Here is a 23557-nt window from a genome sequence, read left to right on the forward strand (position 1 = left end):
TAGGGAAAGCAGAGTGATTTGCTGAAGGGCATTGGACTTCGATCAGGTTGACCAACCAGCCCAAATTGCTGAGTGGTAGCTTTGGTGGCAGTAATCTGTACTTTACAGCTCCCAATGGTGGCTTTTAATGACTGCAGGATGAGATCAGGAACACTTACAACTTTTGCCTCCATCAGTCCCTTCATGAATAATATACTGTTCAAAAAAAGAAACGAAAAAATTAACAGAAAATCCAATATTTAGATTATTTGTTTGAAATTTGGTATGGACACAGTTGAATGCACACACAGTTCATTTGCATCTTCAAATCAATCAGTCAATCAATACGATTGGATGCCGAGGCTGTCAAGTCAGTAGGGGGTGTGACTGCCTTGAGCAGCAACAACTGCCCGGCACCTTCTGGGCATGGACTGGATCAGATGCCGGATATCTTGCTGTGGGATGGTGTCCCACTCCTCCTGAAGTGCCTGCAATAGATCGCGGTGATTTGCCGGCGCTTCTTCTCGCCTGCGCACACGTCTGTCCAATTCATCCCAGAGGTGTTCTATCGGGTTCATGTCTGGCGACATGGATGGCCAGGGAAGCACCTGGACATGGTGGTCGGTGAGGAACTGGGTGGTGAGTCGTGCTGTGTGCGGGCGAGCGTTGTCCTGCTGGAATATGGCATCCTGGTCAGCCAGAAGAGGAAGGGTGTGTGGGCGCAGAATTTCCTCCACGTATCGCTGGGCAGTTATGCGCCCTTGGACGTGCACCAGGGTGCTCCTTCCAGCGGTATTGATCGCCCCCCACACCATGACGCCTCCACCACCTTGAACGGGTGCCTCATCCACACAGTTGGGCGCGTAACGTTCGTTTACTCTCCGGTAGACCCTCCTCCGACCATCATGTCGCTGGAGCAGGAAGTAGGACTCGTCGCTGAACCACACGTGTCTCCAGTGATTCCGGACGGTCCAGCGAAAGTGCTGGTTGCCCCACTGCACTCGGTTCTGGCGATGGCGGCGGGTGAGGACAGCTCCTCTGTGAGGTCTGCGAGCTCTCAAACCAGCTTCATGCAGGCGGTTCCGCACGGTCTGGTCCGATAATCAGTGTGGCCCGGGGAGAGCCTGGACAGAAGATGAGGCCGACAGGAAACGATTCCGGAGGTGGCGGAGCCGTATGAAGCGGTCGTGAGCAGCAGTTGTCGCCCTTGGTCTTCCCGCTCGTGGCAAGTCAGCAACGGAGCCAGTGGCTTGAAACCTGACCCACAGTCTACTGATGGTGCTCTGGGACACGTGGAAGTGCCTGGCGATTGCACTTTGACTTTGGCCTGCTTGTAAACGACCCAATGCAATTTGGCGGTCTTCTCTGCTCAATCGGGCCATCTTTCGTCGCTGAATTGTCGTCTGATTTCTTTGTGGCGAACAATCCGCTTTTATGGGTTTTGGAAGACATGGTGAGAGCTCAATATTCCCCGAGTTTCACGAGATTACACTGAAGCATGACGAGTGGTCATGCCAAATGAGCAATTTTGACATTGTAGCCACTGATAACGCATGCGTCACGTGCAGAGCTCACTTGTGGCAATGGACGAAAGGTCGACGACCAGATAAACATTTTCTGCAGTTTGGTGGATATCCTTGTAGCCATATAACTAAATTAACCAAATATTACAAGCTATGCGTTTCTTTTTTTGAACAGTATATGTTGTCTTGAAGAGGCTATAGAGTATATCAAAACGTATCCATGGATTGGTGAAATATGCTTGCGTATTATAATGAGTCAGCTTTATCAGCGTGTCTTGACACAACTTCTCAGCATCAGGGATCTCAATATGTCAGTTGTCACACTTTTAGTGTAAGAAGTGGATCGCAAACATTAAATGGTAGACAGTTTTAAGCTAGGCTTCCTATTACATGAATTGTGATAATATTATTTCAGCCGAGAAATTAATGACATGACTTTTTGTGAGATGTACCTGGAATAGTTCGTTGGCAGGGAAACTTCCTTATACCTCAGTCAATCATAAGGTATGTGTGGATCATTTTGGGCTTGATTAGCATAAAGAGATGGTAAAAGGGTTGATTAATCGTCCTTTGAAGCTCATTGTTTTCTCTTACTCTTGAATACAGGACTCGTTGTTATGTGAAATATACTTATCACACATATCATTTTAATGTATTTGCAGACCTGTTTACTCATACGATTTCGCAGTATTTTGTACGCCAAGTTTCCAAGAATACGATAAATACGCTGGTTGATGAGAAAGTACGACGATTACAAAAATAATTTTTTGTTTTTATTTAGTGCGTCTCAAAACTGAATGTGGGTTGTGTACGTGATTGGCCATGGACACAATCTGGTTTGCTTTGGTTAGCGCTTACGATTGGTCTATATTTTCCCTGGATTATACGTGATCCGATGAATTGCACTGCTAACAGTTTTACGTCGGTCACATATGATTAACAAGCACCTCTACCTGGTAAGAAAATACACTCAATATTTTGAAAATACACTATAGTCTCTGTGGAAAATACACCAACTGTTCCAGGTCTGTATTTGTATTTAAACGTATTAACTGGTCAAAAAGAAAATGCAGCATTTGGGCAAATATGATTTGATGCATAAAAATGTAATTATTAAAGTCATGATGCTGATGCTGAGCATTACTCCAAAAAACTTATGGGGGTAAACAGGTCTGTATGTGATGTTATAACTGATATCTGTGTACAACAACTATCTGGCCATGATGGCCACAATGTACAAGTGTTTTTTTTATGGTTGCCAGTGTATGTGACAAACAAATAAACATATCCTCTGCTCCCCTATTTTGGAAAAAAAATCAATCAATCAATATGAGGCTTATATCGCGCGTATTCCGTGGGTACAATTCTAAGCGCAGGGATTTATTTATTTTTTTAATTTTTATTTTATGCAATTTATATCGCGCACATATTCAAGGCGCAGGGATTTATTTATGCCGTGTGAGATGGAATTTTTTTACACAATACATCACGCATTCACATCGGCCAGCAGATCGCAGCCATTTCGGCGCATATCCTACTTTTCACGGCCTATTATTCCAAGTCACACGGGTATTTTGGTGGACATTTTTATCTACGCCTATACAATTTTGCCAGGAAAGACCCTTTTGTCAATCGTGGGATCTTTAACGTGCACACCCCAATGTAGTGCACACGAAGGGACCTCGGTTTTTCGGCTCATCCGAAAGACTAGCACTTGAACCCACCACCTAGGTTAGGAAAAGGGGGAGAAAATTGCTAACGCCCTGACCCAGGGTCGAACTCGCAACCTCTCGCTTACAAAAGAGACCCTACTGTTACTTTTATTTTCATTGCTTGTTGATCACTCTTGTGAAAATAAGGAAACACAGAGAAGTTATAATCTTATTGAATGAAGAAAATTTAAAGGAGTCATTAAACTGATCATGATTTTCTTAAAATGGTTGTACTGTAGCTGATTTGTAAAGAGAATATGTGACAGTGAACAGTAGGAACGATGTAACATATTGTACATGAAAACATGTACTTATAGTTATACAGTTAATGATTACTTAATAACAAGCACAATCAGACTGCTGAGTCTTTGCTCAATAATGTGGATACATTTGACTTTGTTTGCTTGGTGAGATCTCAGTATGGAGGTGTTATGTGCCTGTTTTCTGGTCAAGTCTTGCTTTCTGTAGCAAAGTCTGATTTGTACTTCTACACTTTTTTTCTGGGGCTCTGTGTCATTTGTAACTAAAAGTTAGAGCAGTTAACAAACTCCTAATGCCTTGTTTGTGCTTAAAAAAAAACCATGATACTTTTTACCCACAACTTGACCTTAATTATTAAAGTACACTGTTCAGAACAGGAATGGGTCTCTTTGTAATTTCAAGTCATTGACCGCATTTCTGTGTGATAAAATACCAGTCAGCAGTTTTTAATTTCACCTTGTTCTACTCAAACAGTGAACGTAAGTCACACCCAGTTACTGGGGTTTGTGTGTAAGTTACTTAGGTTTGTGTGCATAGGCAGATCGTTGAAAGTCCTTGCCAATGCTGTTTCCTCCTCTCAATTTCCTTTGAAACAAAGATTGTGTGCACAGTGAGTGTGGGGCAGGGTAGGCGTAATGTATTACGTCATGACAGAGGGAGAGGGGAGATGCTGTGCTGTACAGAGCAGGGCCATGCAGGGACACTGCAGCTCGGGGCTAGGATCAATACTGCAATCTATTTTTACATGTGGCATCATACATGTGCACCACTTTCCCACTAGTTGTAGTACGAGTAGTAGTAGTAGTTCTGCATCCATGCTGCTGCACAGTCTTCACTATGCTTTTATCTAGGTTAAGTAGTCCTTTAGAGCACGGAGAGATCTGGAATGACAGATTTTACCCAGCCAGTGAAAGCGGTTGATGATGTTCCAGATGCATTGATGGAAGTGTTACGTAACTCTTTGACGTCAGGGGATTAGTGTTCTCTCCCACCTCATTGGTTGACACTTGCTCTGATGCCGTGATTTTGTGACAGTTACATGTGGGTTTTGCCATCACTTCCTGTGCTGATGTCTAATATTACTCCTCTTTTTATCTATCTTTCAACTTGTCTGATGCATGTGTAGTAAACATATTGAATTGAGGACTTACTTTTTATAACTTAGGAAACTTTTTAATCAATTAATGAATTTACACTTTTTGCTAGTGCCCTTGTTAATTAATTAACACTGATGTCTTCTTAATTAATGTTTGTGCCACTCTGTTTTTCTTTTCAGCTATATATTGTTCTTCCACTGTGAGTAACCAAGCTGACCAGATTTGTTATTGCATATGGCTGTGGCATAACACAACAGAAAGAGGGGGGGGGATTTTTGTCACCACTACTGTCTCTTTTGTTTTGGATGTCCTTTGTCATTTCACTGTGTAAGTGCATGTTGTGAGACACAAAACACCCATGCAGTGAAACTGAACATTGCCACAAAGGTATTAGCGGTGCTGGTTTATATACATTCTTAATACATATTTTCTTTTAGATCTATAAACATTACAAAATTATCTTTGAAAAAAAATTGATACTGCCTTTGTTTTTCTCTCCAGGACTTTTTTCTCCTTTAAACGTCATGGAAGGGATGATGTTTCGAGCAATGGCCTCATCATATCAATTATCATTGTTTCAGTTCTGTGTGACATTCAAGTCAAATATTGTGACAAAGTAAGGCAACAGTGCTGATTTCCAGCATTTACATCTTGTTTTAAAGAAAAAAATATTACAGCGTTAATGTCACTACATGTACTGTATATTACAGTTTCATTTGGTTTATATACATTCTTAATACATGTTTTCTTTTAGGTCTAAACGTTAGAAAATGATCTCTTTTAAAATAAAAATTGATACTGCCTTTGTTTCTCTCTGCAGGACTTTTTCAACACCAAATAAAGAAAAGAAAGCATAGAAGGGATGATGTTTAGAGCATATGGCCATCATATCATTGTTTCACTTCTGTGTCACATTTAAGTCAAATATTGTAACTATGTAAGGCAATTGCATTTACATCTTGTTTTAAAGAAAAAATATGACAGCATTAATGTCACTACTATATATTCAAGTTTCATTTGTAAGAACAGACTTTGCAGAGGAGATGATGAAGATGTAAGAGGAATAAGTAAGAGTAAAAGCCAATCTGAAAGTTCATTTTGGGCACCTACTTTTGATAGTGGAAGGAGAAGCAAATCTATACTATAAAAGAAAAAAACCCAAGGCAGATGCGTTTGAGGGCACATCTTTGTGATGGGGCTGTTTATTTTAAAACCAGGTATAGGACTAGAAAGGGCTTACATCCCCCTATGGGATACATACAGGAAAGCATGCTTGATTTAATAGGAGTAAGTGTCAAAGCATTTAAACCAGAAAACACCAACACCCCCCAAAATCAATGCATTTTTTTCCTCTCCATTGCCCTCTAAAACCAGCATCAAAACTTGCCTTTTGTAGCTTCTGTACAAAATGACACCTTCATCATTCAGCATGCCACAGCATCATTGTTATACAGGATAGGTGGACGAACAAGATTGACTGTTTTGGATTACCAAATGAGGTGTTTTTTCACTGCCATGAAAAACTTGTTCAGTTTTAAGCTGTCGTAATTTTTTGGGTACAATTTAACAAGCCGGTAACCTTGCTTTTGTGAATATGATTTTCAGGCTTGCCAGTGTTTGCCGTTCTACTGTACAGACACTACCTTATGTACAGTCAAGCTTTTTGTTGCATAGGGTTTGGGAATGAATGGCCTTTCTAGCCCTATAGCTGCATTACTGTGTTAATATAAACAGCCTCATCGCAAACCAAAACATCTGCCTGATGTGCAGTAAAGAAGTACTTTGTATGATACATGTCACTGATCAAGCAAACATTTTCCAGCTTTTGGCCTTGTCTAGAGCTAGAGGTAATCGGGAGAGTCAGTTCAATGGGTTGTGTTTGCAATAATGATTTGACCATGCAGGCACCTTTAATCAGAAATCTCAGAATCTAAAGAAAACTGACTGCTGGTGAAACACAATGTTAAAATTATAAAAGAGATCCACATTCACTTTGACAAACACAACGATCTAATTCTTGCCTTATGTTAAGAAGTAACAAAGAATGCAAAACAAAACAAAAAGCTAAAGCAATCCAGAAGCAAACCAAAAATAAACAAGTCGCGTAAAGCAACATTACTACATTTAGTCAATCTGTCGTACTCACAGAATGAAATTGAACTCGCTGCATTTTTTCACCAAGACAATATAGCTTCGTCAATACCCTGCGGCAAGGAAATCGCTAATACTTTTATGTAAAAAACGTACAGAAATTGACAAGCCAGTATACTTTTGCTTAACAGGAAAGCGCGCTTTTCTGTATTCTTTGCAACTTTCTGAGCTTATTTTAAATACAAACATAGCATATCTATTTGTTTTGGAATCAAGAAATGACAAAGAAGAAGATGAAATCATTTTTGGGTTGATTTGTAACATTTTTATACCAGCTAGGCTGGAAGGTATCTCATGAACCCTATACTGACTTCTACTCCATGAGGCATGTTCATACCGATAATACCAGCTATTGTGTTTTCAGCATAGCAATAGGGCCCGATATTTAGACGAGACAAGTATAATGCCGACGAGTCGAAGACGAGTCGCATTATACTTGTTCGATTCTAAATATCGGACCCTATTGCTACGATGAAAACACAATAGCGTTTATATAGCTATTCTGACATTAAATTCTGTGTTAAAATCATGTTTTTGTCAGCAACAAGTACCAGAATGGTCCATGTCGCTGATTGCAGACGACGGTTCCCTTTCCGCATGAAGCCACGGAAATAACCGAACATTGAAAAACCCACGGACATGTATTACGGAGAAAACTCGAGATAACCGGATGTTTAGCATTACGTCAATATGCTAGGAATCATATGACGTCATGACGTATTATGCTTGCCTACGTATATTGTATGTTCGAAAGTCTGACTTCTGTTGGGAATTCGCGTGGTGAAGACTGCGGTAAATCTGTAGATGATAAGAGAACAAAGATTGTCTCAGAAGAAACGACTAAATGTTTCAGACCGGTAACTTCATTTCAACATTGCACTATACAATGGACGTTCTATGTGACAGGAGAGTTTGCTGATTTTGTGTTAAACATTGGAGAGATCGTCTGCTAGAATCAGAGATAGGTCGCTTCAGATTGCAGCTTCTGGAAATTTGCAAGGTTTGTTGCCTGTTAAAGAACTGGATTTTACACGTAATGTATGTCATGTACAGTAAGCAACAACAAAAACACACACAAAGCAAATGGCATCGTCTGTCGACTAGTCACAGAAACAAACCTGGCGAGGTATGCGTGTACTTTATACACGTGGAAGAAACCGGAACCATGCGTCTTTGTTATCGACAATATGCTTTTGGATATTGAGTAAAATGGCCGACTTCCGCCGCATTATGCTTTGATGATCGGAAGAGACCATCCAATCACAGCCCCCGAATTCCCCCACGTGTTCATCAGAATAGCTATATTACATGATAAAGAAGCATTCTTTGTTACAAAACTGTGGCTATAGTTGGGGATGGAAGTTCACAAAATATTGAGAACATACTAACTTTAATAAGGTTGGTGTCGACCACCTCTTTGATTTTTTTTATCAAATGCCATCCAAGGCTCGCGCAAGTAGACGACATCACAATGTTTTGGCGGTCGACAGCTATGCCAAAGGCATTGCACTTCTACTTAATTTTTATTACAACTTTCAGATTTTTAATGACCAAACTCATTAATTAATTTGTTAGCTTCCAAGCTGAGATGCAATCCCAAAGTCCGGGCTTCATCGAAGATTGCTTGACCAACATTTCAATCAATTTGATCGAAAAATTAGGCTGTAACAGTGCCACCTTAACTTTCACAAAAAGTCGCCTAAAGCGAAATTACTACATTTAGTCAACCCGTCGAACTCGGCCAAGACATTTTAGCTTTGTTGATACCCTGAGGCCATGAGTCAAGAAAGCTCTGCCACTCTCATGAAAAAAGCATGCAGAAAGTGACAAGCGAGTATAGCGCAGTAGAGTGAAGTGCGCTTTTCTCTTTTTTTTTTTACAAAACTTTCTGAGTATGTTTTTAATTCAAACATAACATATCTGTAAGTTTTTGGAATCAGGAAATGATAAAGAATAAGATGAAGTAAATTTTGGATCTATTACTAAAATGTTAAAGTTTTGATTAGAATGTTCAGATTTGTAATGACCAAACCCATCAATTCATTGTTAAAACGCTGAAATGCAATCCCATAGTGTGAGCTTCGTCGAAGCTTGCTTCACAAAAATGTCAATCAATTGGATGGAAAAATGAGGGTGTGACAGTGCTGCCTCAACTTTAAAAAAAAAAGGAGGATAATATTATAACGTCATCAAAGACATTTATCGAAAAAATTAAGACAAAAATGCCTGGGGATATCATTTGAAGGAACTCTCATGTTAGTGTAACCACCGTAGTGTTTACTGTAGTGTTCGTCCTTATAGGCTGTATTAATGTTAGTCACTATACTATGTGCACGTGTGTCCCCCACAGGAATGTTATCAGTTAGCTAATTTAATGTCTGGCGCGTCTCTTACCCTAAGCCTGTCCACAGCTACTAAATTTTCCAAACAACGCCGTGTCACCAGAGTTCCAGGCCGCCGCGGTTATCGCGCGCAGTCATTGTTAATTACAGTAAATAGTTAAGAAAAGTTCCAGGCATGAAGAACCGTGAGAAAGACCTCACTTTCACTGAATCCACCGTCAAAGAAAGACGTGTTTTATTTTGCTCTGTGCTTCCTGACTAAGGTATGTTGTGGATTATTTCATTTTGTTACTTTTTATCGTTATGCGCTTATAAGTGTATGATGTATGAAACAGCGGATATTTCCCTATTGTTATTATGTAAAAGCATGATGTAATTCTTATACTTGATCTGCAATTCGTGACGCTAGATATTATGGTTCTGCTATTGGAATGTGGATTAAGTATGACCAATCTTTGCTTTGTTTTGAGTCGGTCTGTCAGTAGCTAAGTATAGTTAAGAATTATAGTTTTTATTGTTAGAAGAACAAAGTAATGCGTTATCTTTCTTCGTGGAGAAAGGCAGGAAAAACTATGTAATGATGCGGCGGAAAGTGTTTGTCCTTTTGTGAGAAATATGTAGTGTGTAATATGTAACTGAATGAAAGATTAATACGAGGATCATATTGGTTGTCATGGTTGTAAACTTGAGATCAGAAAAAATGCCATTGAACGATGTACTCGGAAAGTTAGTGATTTATGAAAGAACTAACAGATATATGAGTAAATGAGTCTTTGGGCTCTATGAGACTTTAATCCTTTTTCGGATAAGTTGTGTCTCATTCTGATGGACAATTACGTTCCATTGTGTGCGAATTGGAATTGATTTAGACTTGTGTTCCTTATGTTTTGGAGCCAATTAATGAAGTCTAATCCATAAGCATATTAACAGAAGATAGCGTATACTCCAAACTGTAAGATTGGCAGTGAGTTCGCTTGTGGTTCTAGTTCATTTGGGCGATGTTCTGATAAAATGTTGTTAACCAGTGGGCAGTGTTTTGATCCGATGACTGTTAATCAAAGTGTGTTGTCAAAATAAGATATTTGTTCTGATGTTCGTTTTGAATGATGTTGGTTATGTTTTCTAGCCGTGTAATTGATTGCATTTGAATGTTTGTTGATTTCAGGATGCACATGCTGGCTAGAGTTCTTTTCTTTTCCTAATTCTTTTCTTTTTTCTTTAGTCCTTTTCCTTTCTTTCCTTATTTCTATATTTTCCTTTTAGTCATTTTTTGTTTAGTCTAGTAAAGTGAAAGTTAATGTCAATCTAGTTTTAGAAGAAGAGAATAAACTTCAAAATTACAACAACTGTTTCTTTTACGAGTTGTGACGGACGAGTTCAACCCTGTTAAACCCAGATTGTGAGAAGGGGTTTACATTAGTTTCATGAAGATCTGCAGTCAAGTAGTTTTCTCTGAATTGCTCCACACATACACGCAGACAAAACTTGACTAAATGTAAAAAGAGACGGAATGATAAAACCAGGTGTGTGTATGATTAAGTGTAATCAGCCATCTGCACTTATGGGCAGAATGTACGAGGTCTTTTACATGCCACTGTGGTGACACGAGGGTGGGACATGAAAAATGTCCCTGAGTCTGCACATAAAGTTGACCTGTGCCCGTCCCGGGCTGAATCGATTCAAACCCGTGACCCTATGATCACAAGTCCTAGCTGAGTGCTAACTACCAATTGAGCTACCCGGCGCCTGGATTTATAGCTTTACTTCAAACATGGCAAGAGTCTGGTTGATGCTTATTTCACGTTTCATCCTCTGGTTCACAGTAGTGTTTTGTGCCCATTTAAGTGTTGTTGAACATGCAGACCTTTTGAGAATTTTCCATAAAATTAAAACAAACAGGACCTTTTTTCAAGATTTGTAATCTCTTTCAGCTTTGCAGAAAAAACAGTGCAACAGCCACCTCCGAGGAAAAAGCTGAATGATGCTTATTCAAACATATTTAGTTTTGAGGTCAAACTCAAAGGACCAAGCATTTGTTCTTTATGGTGTGGGTGTTTGTGCAGGTATACTAATACTAGTCCATGCTTGCCCTGTGGCCTGCATTGTCCAGGTTTGTTGTGTCAAGATTATCCTTATTGCTAAGGAAAAATGGTCAGTGAGTGGTCAAATCAGTTCCTTCTACCTGTAGAGGTTATACACAAGCATCTCTTGGCACTGTTATTATATAGGACTGCCTATTGGCAGGATCAGTTGCCATTACCCCTCCAAGTTGTATGCCAATAAGTGCATTCAGTCTCACAGTACATCGCTTATAATTCCCGCATCAGTTCTCAGAAAGTTACATTGCATTCAACTGAAGATTGTTCATATCCTAAACAGACATAGTGTGACAAGCTAGAAAACCTTGTCAGAGGTTATAGATAGAAGAAAGTACTTGTCTGATTAGATAAGGAGTTTGCTTTCTGTCTGGCAAAAGATCAGCATTCTGGCTTTGTCATCTGTCGGAAGTGCTGTGTATCAAGGGGTTTGCTAGTGTGCCACTACCGGGCCAGCGTTTTTAAACATTTTTTGGTAAAAGAATGTTTTTTGTTTTGTCATTAAAGCTCTTGGTGATGCCCTTTTTGCATTAGACAATTTTGAGACATAGTGTTAGAAATAGAGAATACTACATGGCTTGCTGTGTCAGTCGTACCAGATTTACACGAGTTGCTTTTTGACTCACATGCGAAGCAAAAGTGAGTCTATGTACTCACCCGAGTCGTCCGTCCGGCCGGCCGGCCGGCCGGCCGGCCGGCCGGCCGGAAAACTTTAACGTTGAATATTTCTTGGACACTATTCAGTCTATCAGTACCAAATTTAGCAAGATGGTGTATGATGACAAGGCCCCAAAAAACATACATTGCATCTTGACCTTGCTTCAAGATCAAGGTCGCAGGGGCCATAAATGTTGTCTAAAAAACAGCTATTTTTCACATTTTCCCCATTTTCTCTGAAGTTTTTGAGATTGAATACCTCACCTATATATGATATATAGGGCAAAGTAAGCCCCATCTTTTGATACCAGTTTGGTTTACCTTGCTTCAAGGTCAAGGTCACAGGAGCTCTTCAAAGTTGGATTGTATACATATTTTGAAGTGACCTTGACCCTGAACTATGGAAGATAACTGTTTCAAACTTAAAAATTATGTGGGGCACATGTTATGCTTTCATCATGAGACACATTTGGTCACATATGATCAAGGTCAAGGTCACTTTGACCCTTATGAAATGTGACCAAAATAAGGTAGTGAACCACTAAAAGTGACCATATCTCATGGTAGAAAGAGCCAATAAGCACCATTGTACTTCCTATGTCTTGAATTAACAGCTTTGTGTTGCATGACCTTGGATGACCTTGGGTCAAGGTCACATGTATTTTGGTAGGAAAAATGTGTAAAGCAGAAGGTCAAGCATGTGAGTCGTATGGGCTTTGCCCTTCTTGTTTAAATATTGAACTGCGAGCGAAAGTGAGCTTTTCAATATTTGAAAAAGCAACGAGTGTAAATCTGGTACGACACAGCAAGCCATGTAGTATTCTGTTTATCCTACATACTGTACTTACATGCCTTCAGCTCAAAACATCCCTGAGTCGACACGTACAAATTGAAGACGCTTCTAATGGAACCTCGATCTCTTACAATGCCTCGTGCAATCTTTGACGTCAAAGCAAAGTAACGTCACTCTGGAAAGTATTTCGTAACGTGTTTGTTCTAAAATTTATTTCAGGGGAAACATCAAGGGCAAAAGTGTTTCCCTGATGACATTTGTCTCGGTGACTCCGGCATCATTCGCCGTGAAAAAACAGGTCTCTGCCAGACTAGTTTTACATGACTTCATTCACATGAACTATGGTGAACGATATTATGTCATGAGTGGTATCTCACACATATGTAGGGTTATGTATGATTTCAGTACATTTCAGTGTATGTTGAATGTTTCAGAGAGGCAGCACATGGAGTAATGTGTTCAATGTCTGTTGTTTCATGTGTGTTTTAGAGAGGCAACACCTTTTAGACAGCGATATGTACAATGTGATGGTTTATCATTTTCACATGAAGTGAAACGCAAAATGTGTGGAGTTTCAGAGAGGCATCACCAACAGCGATGTGTACAATGTGTGATGGTTTAGGATTTTCACATGAAGTGGTAATTGCTAAATGTGTGGTGTTTCAGAGTGGCATCACCAACAGCGATGTGTACAATGTGTGATGGTTTATGATTTTCACATGAAGTGGTAATTGCTAAATGTGTGGTGTTTCAGAGAGGCATCACCAACAGCGATGTGTACAATGTGTGATGGTTTATGATTTTCACATGAAGTGGTAATTGCTAAATGTGTCGTGTTTCAGAGAGGCATCACTTGCAGTGATCAGTGTACACATTGTGTGATGTTTCATGAGTTTTGGAGAGGCAGCACATACAGTGATATGTACAATACTATGGTGTATTGACTGAAGTGATGTGTACAACGTGTGATGTGTTGACTGTTTCAGAGAGGCAGCACATACAGTGATATCAATCAATCAATCATTATGAGGCTTATATCGCGCGTATTCCGTGGGTACAGTTCTAAGCGCAGGGATTTATGTTTTTATTTAAAATAAAAAAATTATTCAATTTATATCGCGCACATATTCAAGGCGCAGGGATTTATTTATGCCGTGTGAGATGGAATTTTTTTACACAATACATCACGCATTCACATCGGCCAGCAGATCGCAGCCATTTCGGCGCATATCCTACTTTTCACGGCCTATTATTCCAAGTCACACGGGTATTTTGGTGGACATTTTTATCTATGCCTATACAATTTTGCCAGGAAAGACCCTTTTGTCAATCGTGGGATCTTTAACGTGCACACCCCAATGTAGTGTACACGAAGGGACCTCGGTTTTTCGTCTCATCCGAAAGACTACCACTTGAACCCACCACCTAGGTTAGGAAAGGGGGGAGAAAATTGCTAACGCCCTGACCCAGGGTCGAACTCGCAACCTCTCGCTTCCGAGCGCATTAGTGCGTTACCACTCGGCCATCCAGTCCCCATGTACAATGTATGGTGTATTGACTGAAGTGATGTCTACAACGTGTGATGTGTTGACTGTTTCAGAGAGGCAGCACATACAGTGATATGTACAATGTATGGTGTATTGACTGAAGTGATGTCTACAACGTGTGATGTGTTGACTGTTTCAGAGAGGCAGCACATACAGTGATATGTACAATGTATGGTGTATTGACTGAAGTGATGTGTACAATATGTGATGTGTTGACTGTTTCAGAGAGGCAGCACATACAGTGATATGTACAATGTATGGTGTATTGACTGAAGTGATGTCTACAACGTGTGATGTGTTGACTGTTTCAGAGAGGCAGCACATACAGTGATATGTACAATGTATGGTGTATTGACTGAAGTGATGTCTACAACGTGTGATGTGTTGACTGTTTCAGAGAGGCAGCACATACAGTGATATGTACAATGTATGGTGTATTGACTGAAGTGATGTGTACAACATGTGATGTGTTGACTGTTTCAGAGAGGCAGCACATACAGTGATATGTACAATGTATGGTGTATTGACTGAAGTGATGTCTACAACGTGTGATGTGTTGACTGTTTCAGAGAGGCAGCACATACAGTGATATGTACAATGTATGGTGTATTGACTGAAGTGATGTCTACAACGTGTGATGTGTTGACTGTTTCAGAGAGGCAGCACATGAGGCCAGCCAGCTGAGGGAGGTGGCAGTGTGCAGCAACCATCTCCCTGCCTCCCAGCTTCACAACGACTATCATCACCACCGCTTCTACTACCAGCACCAGCCACTACTGGCATGTCTGATGCCGACCTGATGACTGAGGCTTACAGCGGCGGAGGGTCCGAGAAGGGGGACGGTCCACCCCGGAGCGCATCACCCGGTTCCAAGCCCCCCACCCCTATAGGCCCTCGTCGCATGTCTGGCATCATGGATCTGTCCACGTCAGGCCCAGAGACGCATCCCACAGAGAACGGGGTGCACGGGTCCCCCTACCCGGGGCTGATGGGCTTGAGTGGGACTGGCTTGAGCAACGGGAACAACTCATCATCAGCAGGCAGCAAGCTGGCCTGTAGGTACTGCGGCAAGACCTTCTCCCAGGCTGGCTACATCAAGGCGCATGAACGGCTCCACACAGGGGAAAAGCCGTTCGCTTGCTCCGTGTGTGGGAAGCGCTTTAGCGACCCATCCAACTGGAAGAAACACGAACGCGTGCACGCCAACCAGACCCGCAAACACCCATCGCCATCGGATATGACCCACAAGGTAAAACATCTCTTTTTTAGGCCAATGTCGTCTTTGCTTTCCTCCTCAGCGCAGCAGAGACTCTCGACCATCAGGGTGGGAGGGGAGGCCGGCAGTTCAGCCGGTGGTAGCGTGGTCTGCAAGGTCTGCTTCAAGGTCTTCAGCAGCCAGAGCAGCCTATCCACCCACAAGCGCATTCACACCGGGGAACGGCCATACAAATGTGGCCGCTGCGGCAAAGCCTTCACTCAAGTGGGCACCCTGCGCACTCACGAGAGAGTCCACACTGGGGAGAAGCCCTATGTGTGTCGCGTATGTGGTAGGACCTTCGCGCAGTCCGGCTCCTTTCGCATGCACGAGCGTCGACACACAACGGATGCCAACCAGCGATGCTATATTTGTTACGCCACTTTCACCAGTTGGAAGACGCTGCGTATCCACATGGCGTCTCATCCCCAGGTGAGTGTGGCCTTGTTGCGCATGCTTGCGATTCACTCCATCTCTGCTCTTCTGCCTTAGGGATACTGCCAATTCACTGTCACAGCTCACATCTACGCTCATACACTTAACGTTTGACTTCAGCCACTTGAAAATGAAAATCGAAATGTTTATTTTCAATATTTCGTATGACAGGTACAATGATTATCAGACCTGGGAACCCATACGATTTTGCCGTATTTTTTACACACGATTGTCTAGAATACGATCAGTACGGTCAGTGGAAAATAAATACAACAAGAAAATCCCCAGAGTACTTTTCTTCCCGAAGCCCATCCAGTTTTTCGACACATGATTACAGTTTTTGTCGGTAAACATTGAAAGAAGTTTTTTTTTTAAACGTATTGGTAAACTTTAGATTAACATTGCAGCGGACGCATGTAAAGCATGCTAGAATCGTTTATGTTCAAATGTTGTGTGGAGTACGCTAATTTTTTTCTGGAAATACACCAAGTTTGTTTGAAAATACTCCAAGTGCTAGGCAGGGGTTCCCAGGTCTGAATTATGAAGATGAAGTATATGCAGTGTCTTGGTTCAATAATCTGTGCGTAATAGTGAATTTCAGTACTCCGTCTATAGCTGTCGATCTTTTTTCTTTGCAGGTCTTCCTCCGCTTTTGCTACCTTGCATCCTAGGCTGCTTTGACGGTTTAGGGTCTCCAAAGGCGCATCCATAGACAATGGCTTGCATTTTAATAAAGGACCTGTTTTGTTTTCTCTTGTTGGCATGCTTGCTTTCTGTATGTGTGCGAGTGATTTGAATGGAGAATGCATATTGGATGTTGTCATCTTATTCTTACTGCCTCTATTCTTAGTTCTTGACAAATGACAGTGAATTCATTTTTTTATTTCAATGGTCTTAGAGGTTGATCCTGTGCTGTTTTTGTTCTGAGGATTTTGTATCCAACCACCCCTGAGTGTGTAAGGTTTAGAATAGTTTACTTACTGTTTTGAATAATATCATTTCTCCTGTTTGTATGAATTCAGCATAAATGAGCAACATTTAGTTTAAGTAACATTCATAATTTGTGTGAGCAAAATGATGCAACAGGGCCAGGTTTTGAATTACTAAAGTGTGCAAAAAAAGGATTTCACACATTTTTGTACCCCAACTAAAACATTCATTCAAAAAATGTGTGCAATCCTTGATTTGCACCTCAACTAAAACATTCATTCCCGAATCATTTTCTTCAAAATTTCTACGCCCTTAAATGCCCTCGTCTTTGCTATCTGACACACTTTTTGGATCAAAGAGTTCTTTTATAGGGGTCGTATGACCACCGTCAAAATCAGGGTACCCCAAAATCCACCTAACAAGAACATAAGGTACCAATTAAAAAATTAAAAGAAAATTCATAAAAGGCACAACTTGGCAACTTTTGCAAATAAGGAGAAATGATACGTGTGTCTGGTGTATAGTGTGATCAAGGAAACACAAGAAAAGAGCGACGGCTCACGAGTGCCGATTAGGTAACACCAGCTGCTCTCACTGCTACACATCAGACACTCTCAGACATAACTTGAATTGCTTCATGCGATTTTCTCCTACCAATGACTTCCCTGTCAAATGGAAAGTTGAATAGAGCTGATTTTTGACCTTACAGTTGTTTAAGGTTGATATCAAACAAATTTGTGTCACAAGTCAGACTTAAAGATGTCGTAGCATTTGTTAATTTCACAAGGTAGGCCTACTTCAGCCTATTCAAACATACATATATATGAAACGTGACAAAAGGCAAGGCCATCAGAATGGCCAATTCTATAAGTTTCGTTATTTAAGTTAAACAATTTCTGTCTATTAAAAATCGGATATGACAAGTACTCAATAATGTTATGCTTCAAAAGAGAAAATGGTAAAAGTATAATGTTCATTATACACCCATACAAAAAAAGGGTGTGACTGCAGTTAGCCTTTTTGTGAGTTGACAGGGTGTGACTGCAGTTATCCTTATTATGAGTTGACAGGGTGTGACTGCAGTTAGCCTTATTGTGAGTTGACAGGGTGTGACTGCAGTTAGCCTTATTGTGTGTTGACAGGGTGTGACTGCAGTTAGCCTTATTGTGAGTTGACAGGGTGTGACTGCAGTTATCCTTATTGTGAGTTGACAGGGTGTGACTGCAGTTAGCCTTATTGTGTGTTGACAGGGTGTGACTGCGGTTAGCCTTATTGTGAATTGACAGGGTGTGACTGCAGTTATCCTTCTTGTGAGTTGACAGGGTGTGACTGCGGTTAGCCTTATTGTGAATTGACAGGGTGTGACTGCGGTTAGCCTTATTGTGAATTGACAGGGTGTGACTGCAGTTAGCCTTATTGTGTGTTGACAGGGTGTGACTGCGGTTAGCCTTATTGTGAATTGACAGGGTGTGACTGCAGTTAGCCTTATTGTGAGTTGACAGGGTGTGACTGCAGTAAGCCTTATTGTGAGTTGACAGGGTGTGACTGCAGTTAGCCTTATTGTGAGTTGACAGGGTGTGACTGCAGTTATCCTTCTTGTGAGTTGACAGGGTGTGACTGCGGTTAGCCTTATTGTGAATTGACAGGGTGTGACTGCAGTTAGCCTTATTGTGTGTGGACAGGGTGTGACTGCAGTTAGCCTTATTGTGAGTTGACAGGGTGTGACTGCAGTAAGCCTTATTGTGAGTTGACAGGGTGTGACTGCAGTTAGCCTTATTGTGAATTGACAGGGTGTGACTGCAGTTATCCTTATTGTGAGTTGACAGGGTGTGACTGCAGTTAGCCTTATTGTGAATTGACAGGGTGTGACTGCAGTTAGCCTTATTGTGAGTTGACAGGGTGTGACTGCAGTTAGCCTTATTGTGTGTTGACAGGGTGTGACTGCGGTTAGCCTTATTGTGAATTGACAGGGTGTGACTGCGGTTAGCCTTATTGTGAGTTGACAGGGTGTGACTGCAGTAAGCCTTAATGTGTGTTGACAGGGTGTGACTGCAGTTAGCCTTATTGTGTGTTGACAGGGTGTGACTGCAGTTAGCCTTATTGTGAATTGACAGGGTGTGACTGCAGTTAGCCTTATTGTGTGTTAACAGGGTGTGACTGTAGTTAGCCTTATTGTGTCTTGACAGGGTGTGACTGCGGTTAGCCTTATTGTGAGTTGACAGGGTGTGACTGCCGTTAGCCTTATTGTGAATTGAAAGGGTGTGACTGCAGTTAGCCTTATTGTGTGTTGACAGGGTGTAACTGCAGTTAGCTTTATTGTGAGTTGACAGGGTGTGACTGCAGTTAGCCTTATTGTGAGTTGACAGGGTGTGACTGCAGTTAGCCTTATTGTGTGTTGACAGGGTGTGACTGCAGTAAGCCTTATTATGAGTTGACAGGGTCTGACTGCAGTTAGCCTTATTGTGAGTTGACAGGATGTGACTGCAGTAAGCCTTATTGTGAGTTGACAGGGTGTGACTGTAGTTAGCCTTATTGTGTGTTGACAGGGTGTGACTGCGGTTAGCCTTATTGTGTGTTGACAGGGTGTGACTGCAGTAAGTCTTATTGTGTGTTGACAGAGTGTGACTGCAGTTAGCCTTATTGTGTGTTGACAGGGTGTGACTGCAGTAAGTCTTATTGTGTGTTGACAGGGTGTGACTGCAGTTATCCTTATTGTGTGTTGACAGGGTGTGACTGCAGTTATCCTTATTGTGTGTTGACAGGGTGTGACTGCAGTTAGCCTTTTTGTGTGTTGACAGGGTGTGACTGCAGTTATCCTTATTGTGTGTTGACAGGGTTTGACTGCAGTTGGTTTTATTGTGAATTGACAGGGTGTGACGGCAGTTAGCCTTATTGTTAATTGACAGGGTGTGACCGCAGTTAGCCTTATTGTGTGTTGACAGGGTGTGACTGCAGTTAGCCTTATTGTGTCTTGACAAGGTGTGACCGCAGTTAGCCTTATTGTGTGTTGACAGGGTGTGACTGCAGTTAGCCTTATTGTGTGTTGACAGGGTGTGACTGCAGTTAGCCTTATTGTGTCTTGACAAGGTGTGACTGCAGTTAGTCCTATTGTGAATAGACAATGTTCAGAAATAACTGTCAGGATTTTCAGTCAATGTGGAATAGTTGTGCCCCACTTTTCTTGTTCAAACAGGAAACACGTGGTCGACCAGACCAGTTAAAACCACAATCGCAGCGAATAACTGATGAGATGTCTATATTATGAAGTGTCCACTTGATATGATGCCTTTTCTGTCAGAAATCTGCACATCGGAGCCACGTTTCACTGGTTATGACCTGCAGTGATCGCTATGCGCGCGTGTCAGTTTTCTAAACTCCCTTGACATCGACCTCAAATGAAACTAACGTGACCTCCAGCAGAAGGCATTGTCGACTATCACTTGGCATGAGCAATCATTGCCGCAACAGATTGTAAACTCCGATGTGAATATTTTGACAGAAATGGGGTCTATCAAGCAGACACTGCATGACATTACACATCGGAGTCTCTTATGTTCGCTGCCATTGTGGTTTTAACTCATCGACCATGTGTTTCCTGTTTGTACAAGAAAAGCGGGACGCAACTCTTCCACACACTTGGAAATCCTGACAGGGTTTGACTGCAGTTATCCTTATTGTGGAAGAGCCGGAGTGGCACAGTGGTTAGAGCACTTGCCTCTTACGCTGGAGGTTGTGGGTTCAATCCCCAACTGGGGCAAATACAAACACACAATTTTTCCGATTGCTCTTCAGTCCACCCATCACGAAATGGGTACCTGACCCTATTCAGGAACGGTGAAGGCAGTGAGGGAGGGGAGTGAGCACCGCCCTTTTAAAGCTGGCCTGAGAGTAGTTGAGATCTTCCACATCTCGCTCCCCAACGACCAAAAATGGTTATGGGACTACCTTTACCTTTTTGAATTTTTTGTTGTATCCTTGTGAGTTGAACAGGTGTGATGGGTGCAGTGGCGTAGTGGATAAGACATCGGCCTCCTAATCGGAAGGTCGAGAGTTCAAATCCCTTCAGCGGCCGCCTGGTGGGTTAAGGGTGGAGATTTTTCAGATCTCCCAGGTCAACGTATGAGCAGACCTGCTAGTGCCTTATGCCCCTTCGTGTGTACGCGCAAGCACAAAACCAAGTGTGCACAGAAAAGATCCTGTAATTCATGTCAGAGTTCGGTGGGTTATAGAAACATAAAAATACCCAGCATGCATCCCCCGAAATCGGCGTATGCTGCCTGAATGGCGGGGTAGAAACGGTCATACACGTAAAAATCCACTCGTGCAAAAACATGAGTGAACGTGGGAGTTTCAGCCCATGGACAAAAAAGAAACAGAACAGGAGTGACTGCAGTTGACCTAATTGTGTGTTGAAATGTTATTATGAGTTATTTCTAATATGGTGACTGTTAGCAAATGATAACAGACATGTCGAGAAAATGGATTATCAGCATGAGCCTCTCGCTCATGCTGATATCATTCAGGGGATGCATGAAAAGTCAATTTTTGTTTATATTACCCACATAACTCTGACATGGATTACAGAATCATTTCTGCGCAAACTTGGTCTTGTGCTTGCATGTACACACGAAGGGGGATAAAGCACTAGCAAGGTCTGCACATCAGTTAACCTGTTAGATCGAAAAAATCTCTCCCCTTAACCCACCAGGTGCAGCTGGGATTCAAAGACTCAAAGTTCCGCATTGGAGGCTGGCGTGGTATCTACTGGGTTATTGTGCCCATCACTGACAGGGTTTAGGACCCTACATTTGCAACTCCCCTTGTACAGACAGCACACTGAGCAGAGTTTAACCCTAGATATATATGCGCTATACAAATGTTATCTTGTACATGTATTATTATTGAGTCACTTGAGAAAAAGTGACTCTATGTAATCGGTCAGTGTTAGTCTGTCCGGCCGGCCATCCGGCCGGCCGTCCGTAGACACCACCTTAACGTTGGACTTTTCTCGGAAACTATCAAAGCGATCGGGCTCATATTTTGTTTAGTCGTGACCTCCAATGACCTCTACACTTTAACGATGGTTTCATTGACCTTTGACCTTTTTCAAGGTCACAGGTCAGCGTCAAAGGAAAAATTAGACATTTTATATCTTTGACAAAGTTCATCGGATGTGATTGAAACTTTGTAGGATTATTCTTTACATCAAAGTATTTACATCTGTAGCCTTTTACGAACGTTATCAGAAAAACAAGGGAGATAACTAGCCTTTTCTGTTCGGCAACACACAACTTAACGTTGGGCTTTTCTCGGAAACTATAAAAGTGACCGGGCTCAAATTTTATGTGAACGTGACTCATTGTGTTGTGAATAGCAATTTCTTCCTGTCCATCTGATGCCTCATATAATATTCAGAACTGCGAAAGTGACTCGATCGAGCGTTTGCTCTTCTTGTTATAATTCTGACCTTGCTTTCTCAGAAATGATATATTCAGAACATCTGTGCAAATGAACCTCCATCATAAGACTTCTTTCCCTTTTAAGGGTTGATTTTGTTATACTTATGCGGTCTTAAAAGGGGGGGTTAAAACTGTGTGGGTTGGCCGGCTGTGACTACTGACCCTTGACCAGTGTTTGGAGTGATGGCTTCATGTTGTGAGGTTGGCATTGCATTGCACCCTTGTGGTGATTCCTGAGATGTGATACTGACTAAACAGCTTATATGCTTGAAAGGTTTCACCTTTCTCCTTCTGGCTTGTTGAATGTGTACCCGTCAAGTCAAGTATTTCACAATAGAATTGTTTGTTAAGAAGCTGGTGATTACCGTACTTTCCGGGTGACAAGGCGCTTCGTTATCTAAGACGCACCCCCTTCTTTTTAAAAAAAATTTGTAATCCAGTCACCCATTGGACGCAGGGGGCCGATAGGGCGCACCAAAATTGAAAAAGTATACGGGTAGTCGAAGAATGAAAATAAGCCGGCGAGATCAAAGCCAGGTCCATTGTTTATAGACACGACCTTCTTCCCAGGGGTCAATGACCCAGTTTTTGCCATGAGAGGTGGTTCCTGTCATATCTGAGAGAGGAAACACTTCCTGCTTCGGGGTCAGTGACCGAGTTTAACAGAGTCGAACTCTGTGTGTGCGGCGAGATCAAAGACATTGTGATAGCTGGGTGGCCTTGTTTATAGACACGACCTTCTTCCCAGGGGTCAATGACCCAGTTTTTGCCATGAGAGGTGGTTCCCCTGTCATATCTGAGAGAGGAAATACTTCCTGCACCGGGTCAGTGACCGGTCAGTGACCGAGTTTAACAGAGTGGAAATAATTATGTGTGCTCTGTGTGTGCGGCCAGATCAAAGGCAGGCATTGTGATAGCTGGGTGGCTTGAGAGCTCGAGGAAACTTGGCCAGGGCAGTACCTAGTAGCTGAAACATGCATTATCACAAGTTGTTTGACTGTCAGACTGGTACTCAGGCGGTCTCTTTGATTTTTTTCGTATTTCATACACGGATTAGACGCTTCCTTATACAAGACGCAGGGGTCGAACTCGAGGAAAAAAGTCGCGCCTTATGACCCGGAAAGTACGGTATGTTGTTGTTTGAAGAGGAGCACAAGCATTGTCTCGGTGTGCATGTTACAGGTTAAAGGATATCTAGCTTGGTCCAACAGATAGGCAGAGGAATTGAGAGAGATATACATCCATTGTTTTACATCAGTTCATAACCAAACAGGGGTGATCCAACGCCAGCACTGTACTGTTGCGAGAGAGAAACCATGG

At 41.9% G+C, this 23557-nt stretch overlaps 1 protein-coding gene across 3 annotated transcripts in view; it reads left to right on the forward strand.

Moving 5' to 3' along the window:
* The window catches only part of LOC138950947 (homeotic protein spalt-major-like), a 46238-nt gene that overhangs the window by 12612 nt on the left and 10069 nt on the right, over positions 1–23557 (forward strand). For 2 of the 3 annotated variants that reach the window (XM_070322662.1, XM_070322663.1), the window contains one exon: positions 14814–15845. In XM_070322662.1, coding sequence (XP_070178763.1) covers positions 14940–15845 — 906 coding nt within the window. In that variant the 5' untranslated portion in view covers positions 14814–14939. The remainder of the gene's footprint in view (positions 1–14813; positions 15846–23557) is intronic. The other variant, XM_070322664.1, reaches the window with a different exon arrangement.

This window comes from Littorina saxatilis, linkage group LG16, assembly GCF_037325665.1.
Source record: "Littorina saxatilis isolate snail1 linkage group LG16, US_GU_Lsax_2.0, whole genome shotgun sequence".
NCBI lineage: Eukaryota > Metazoa > Mollusca > Gastropoda > Littorinimorpha > Littorinidae > Littorina > Littorina saxatilis.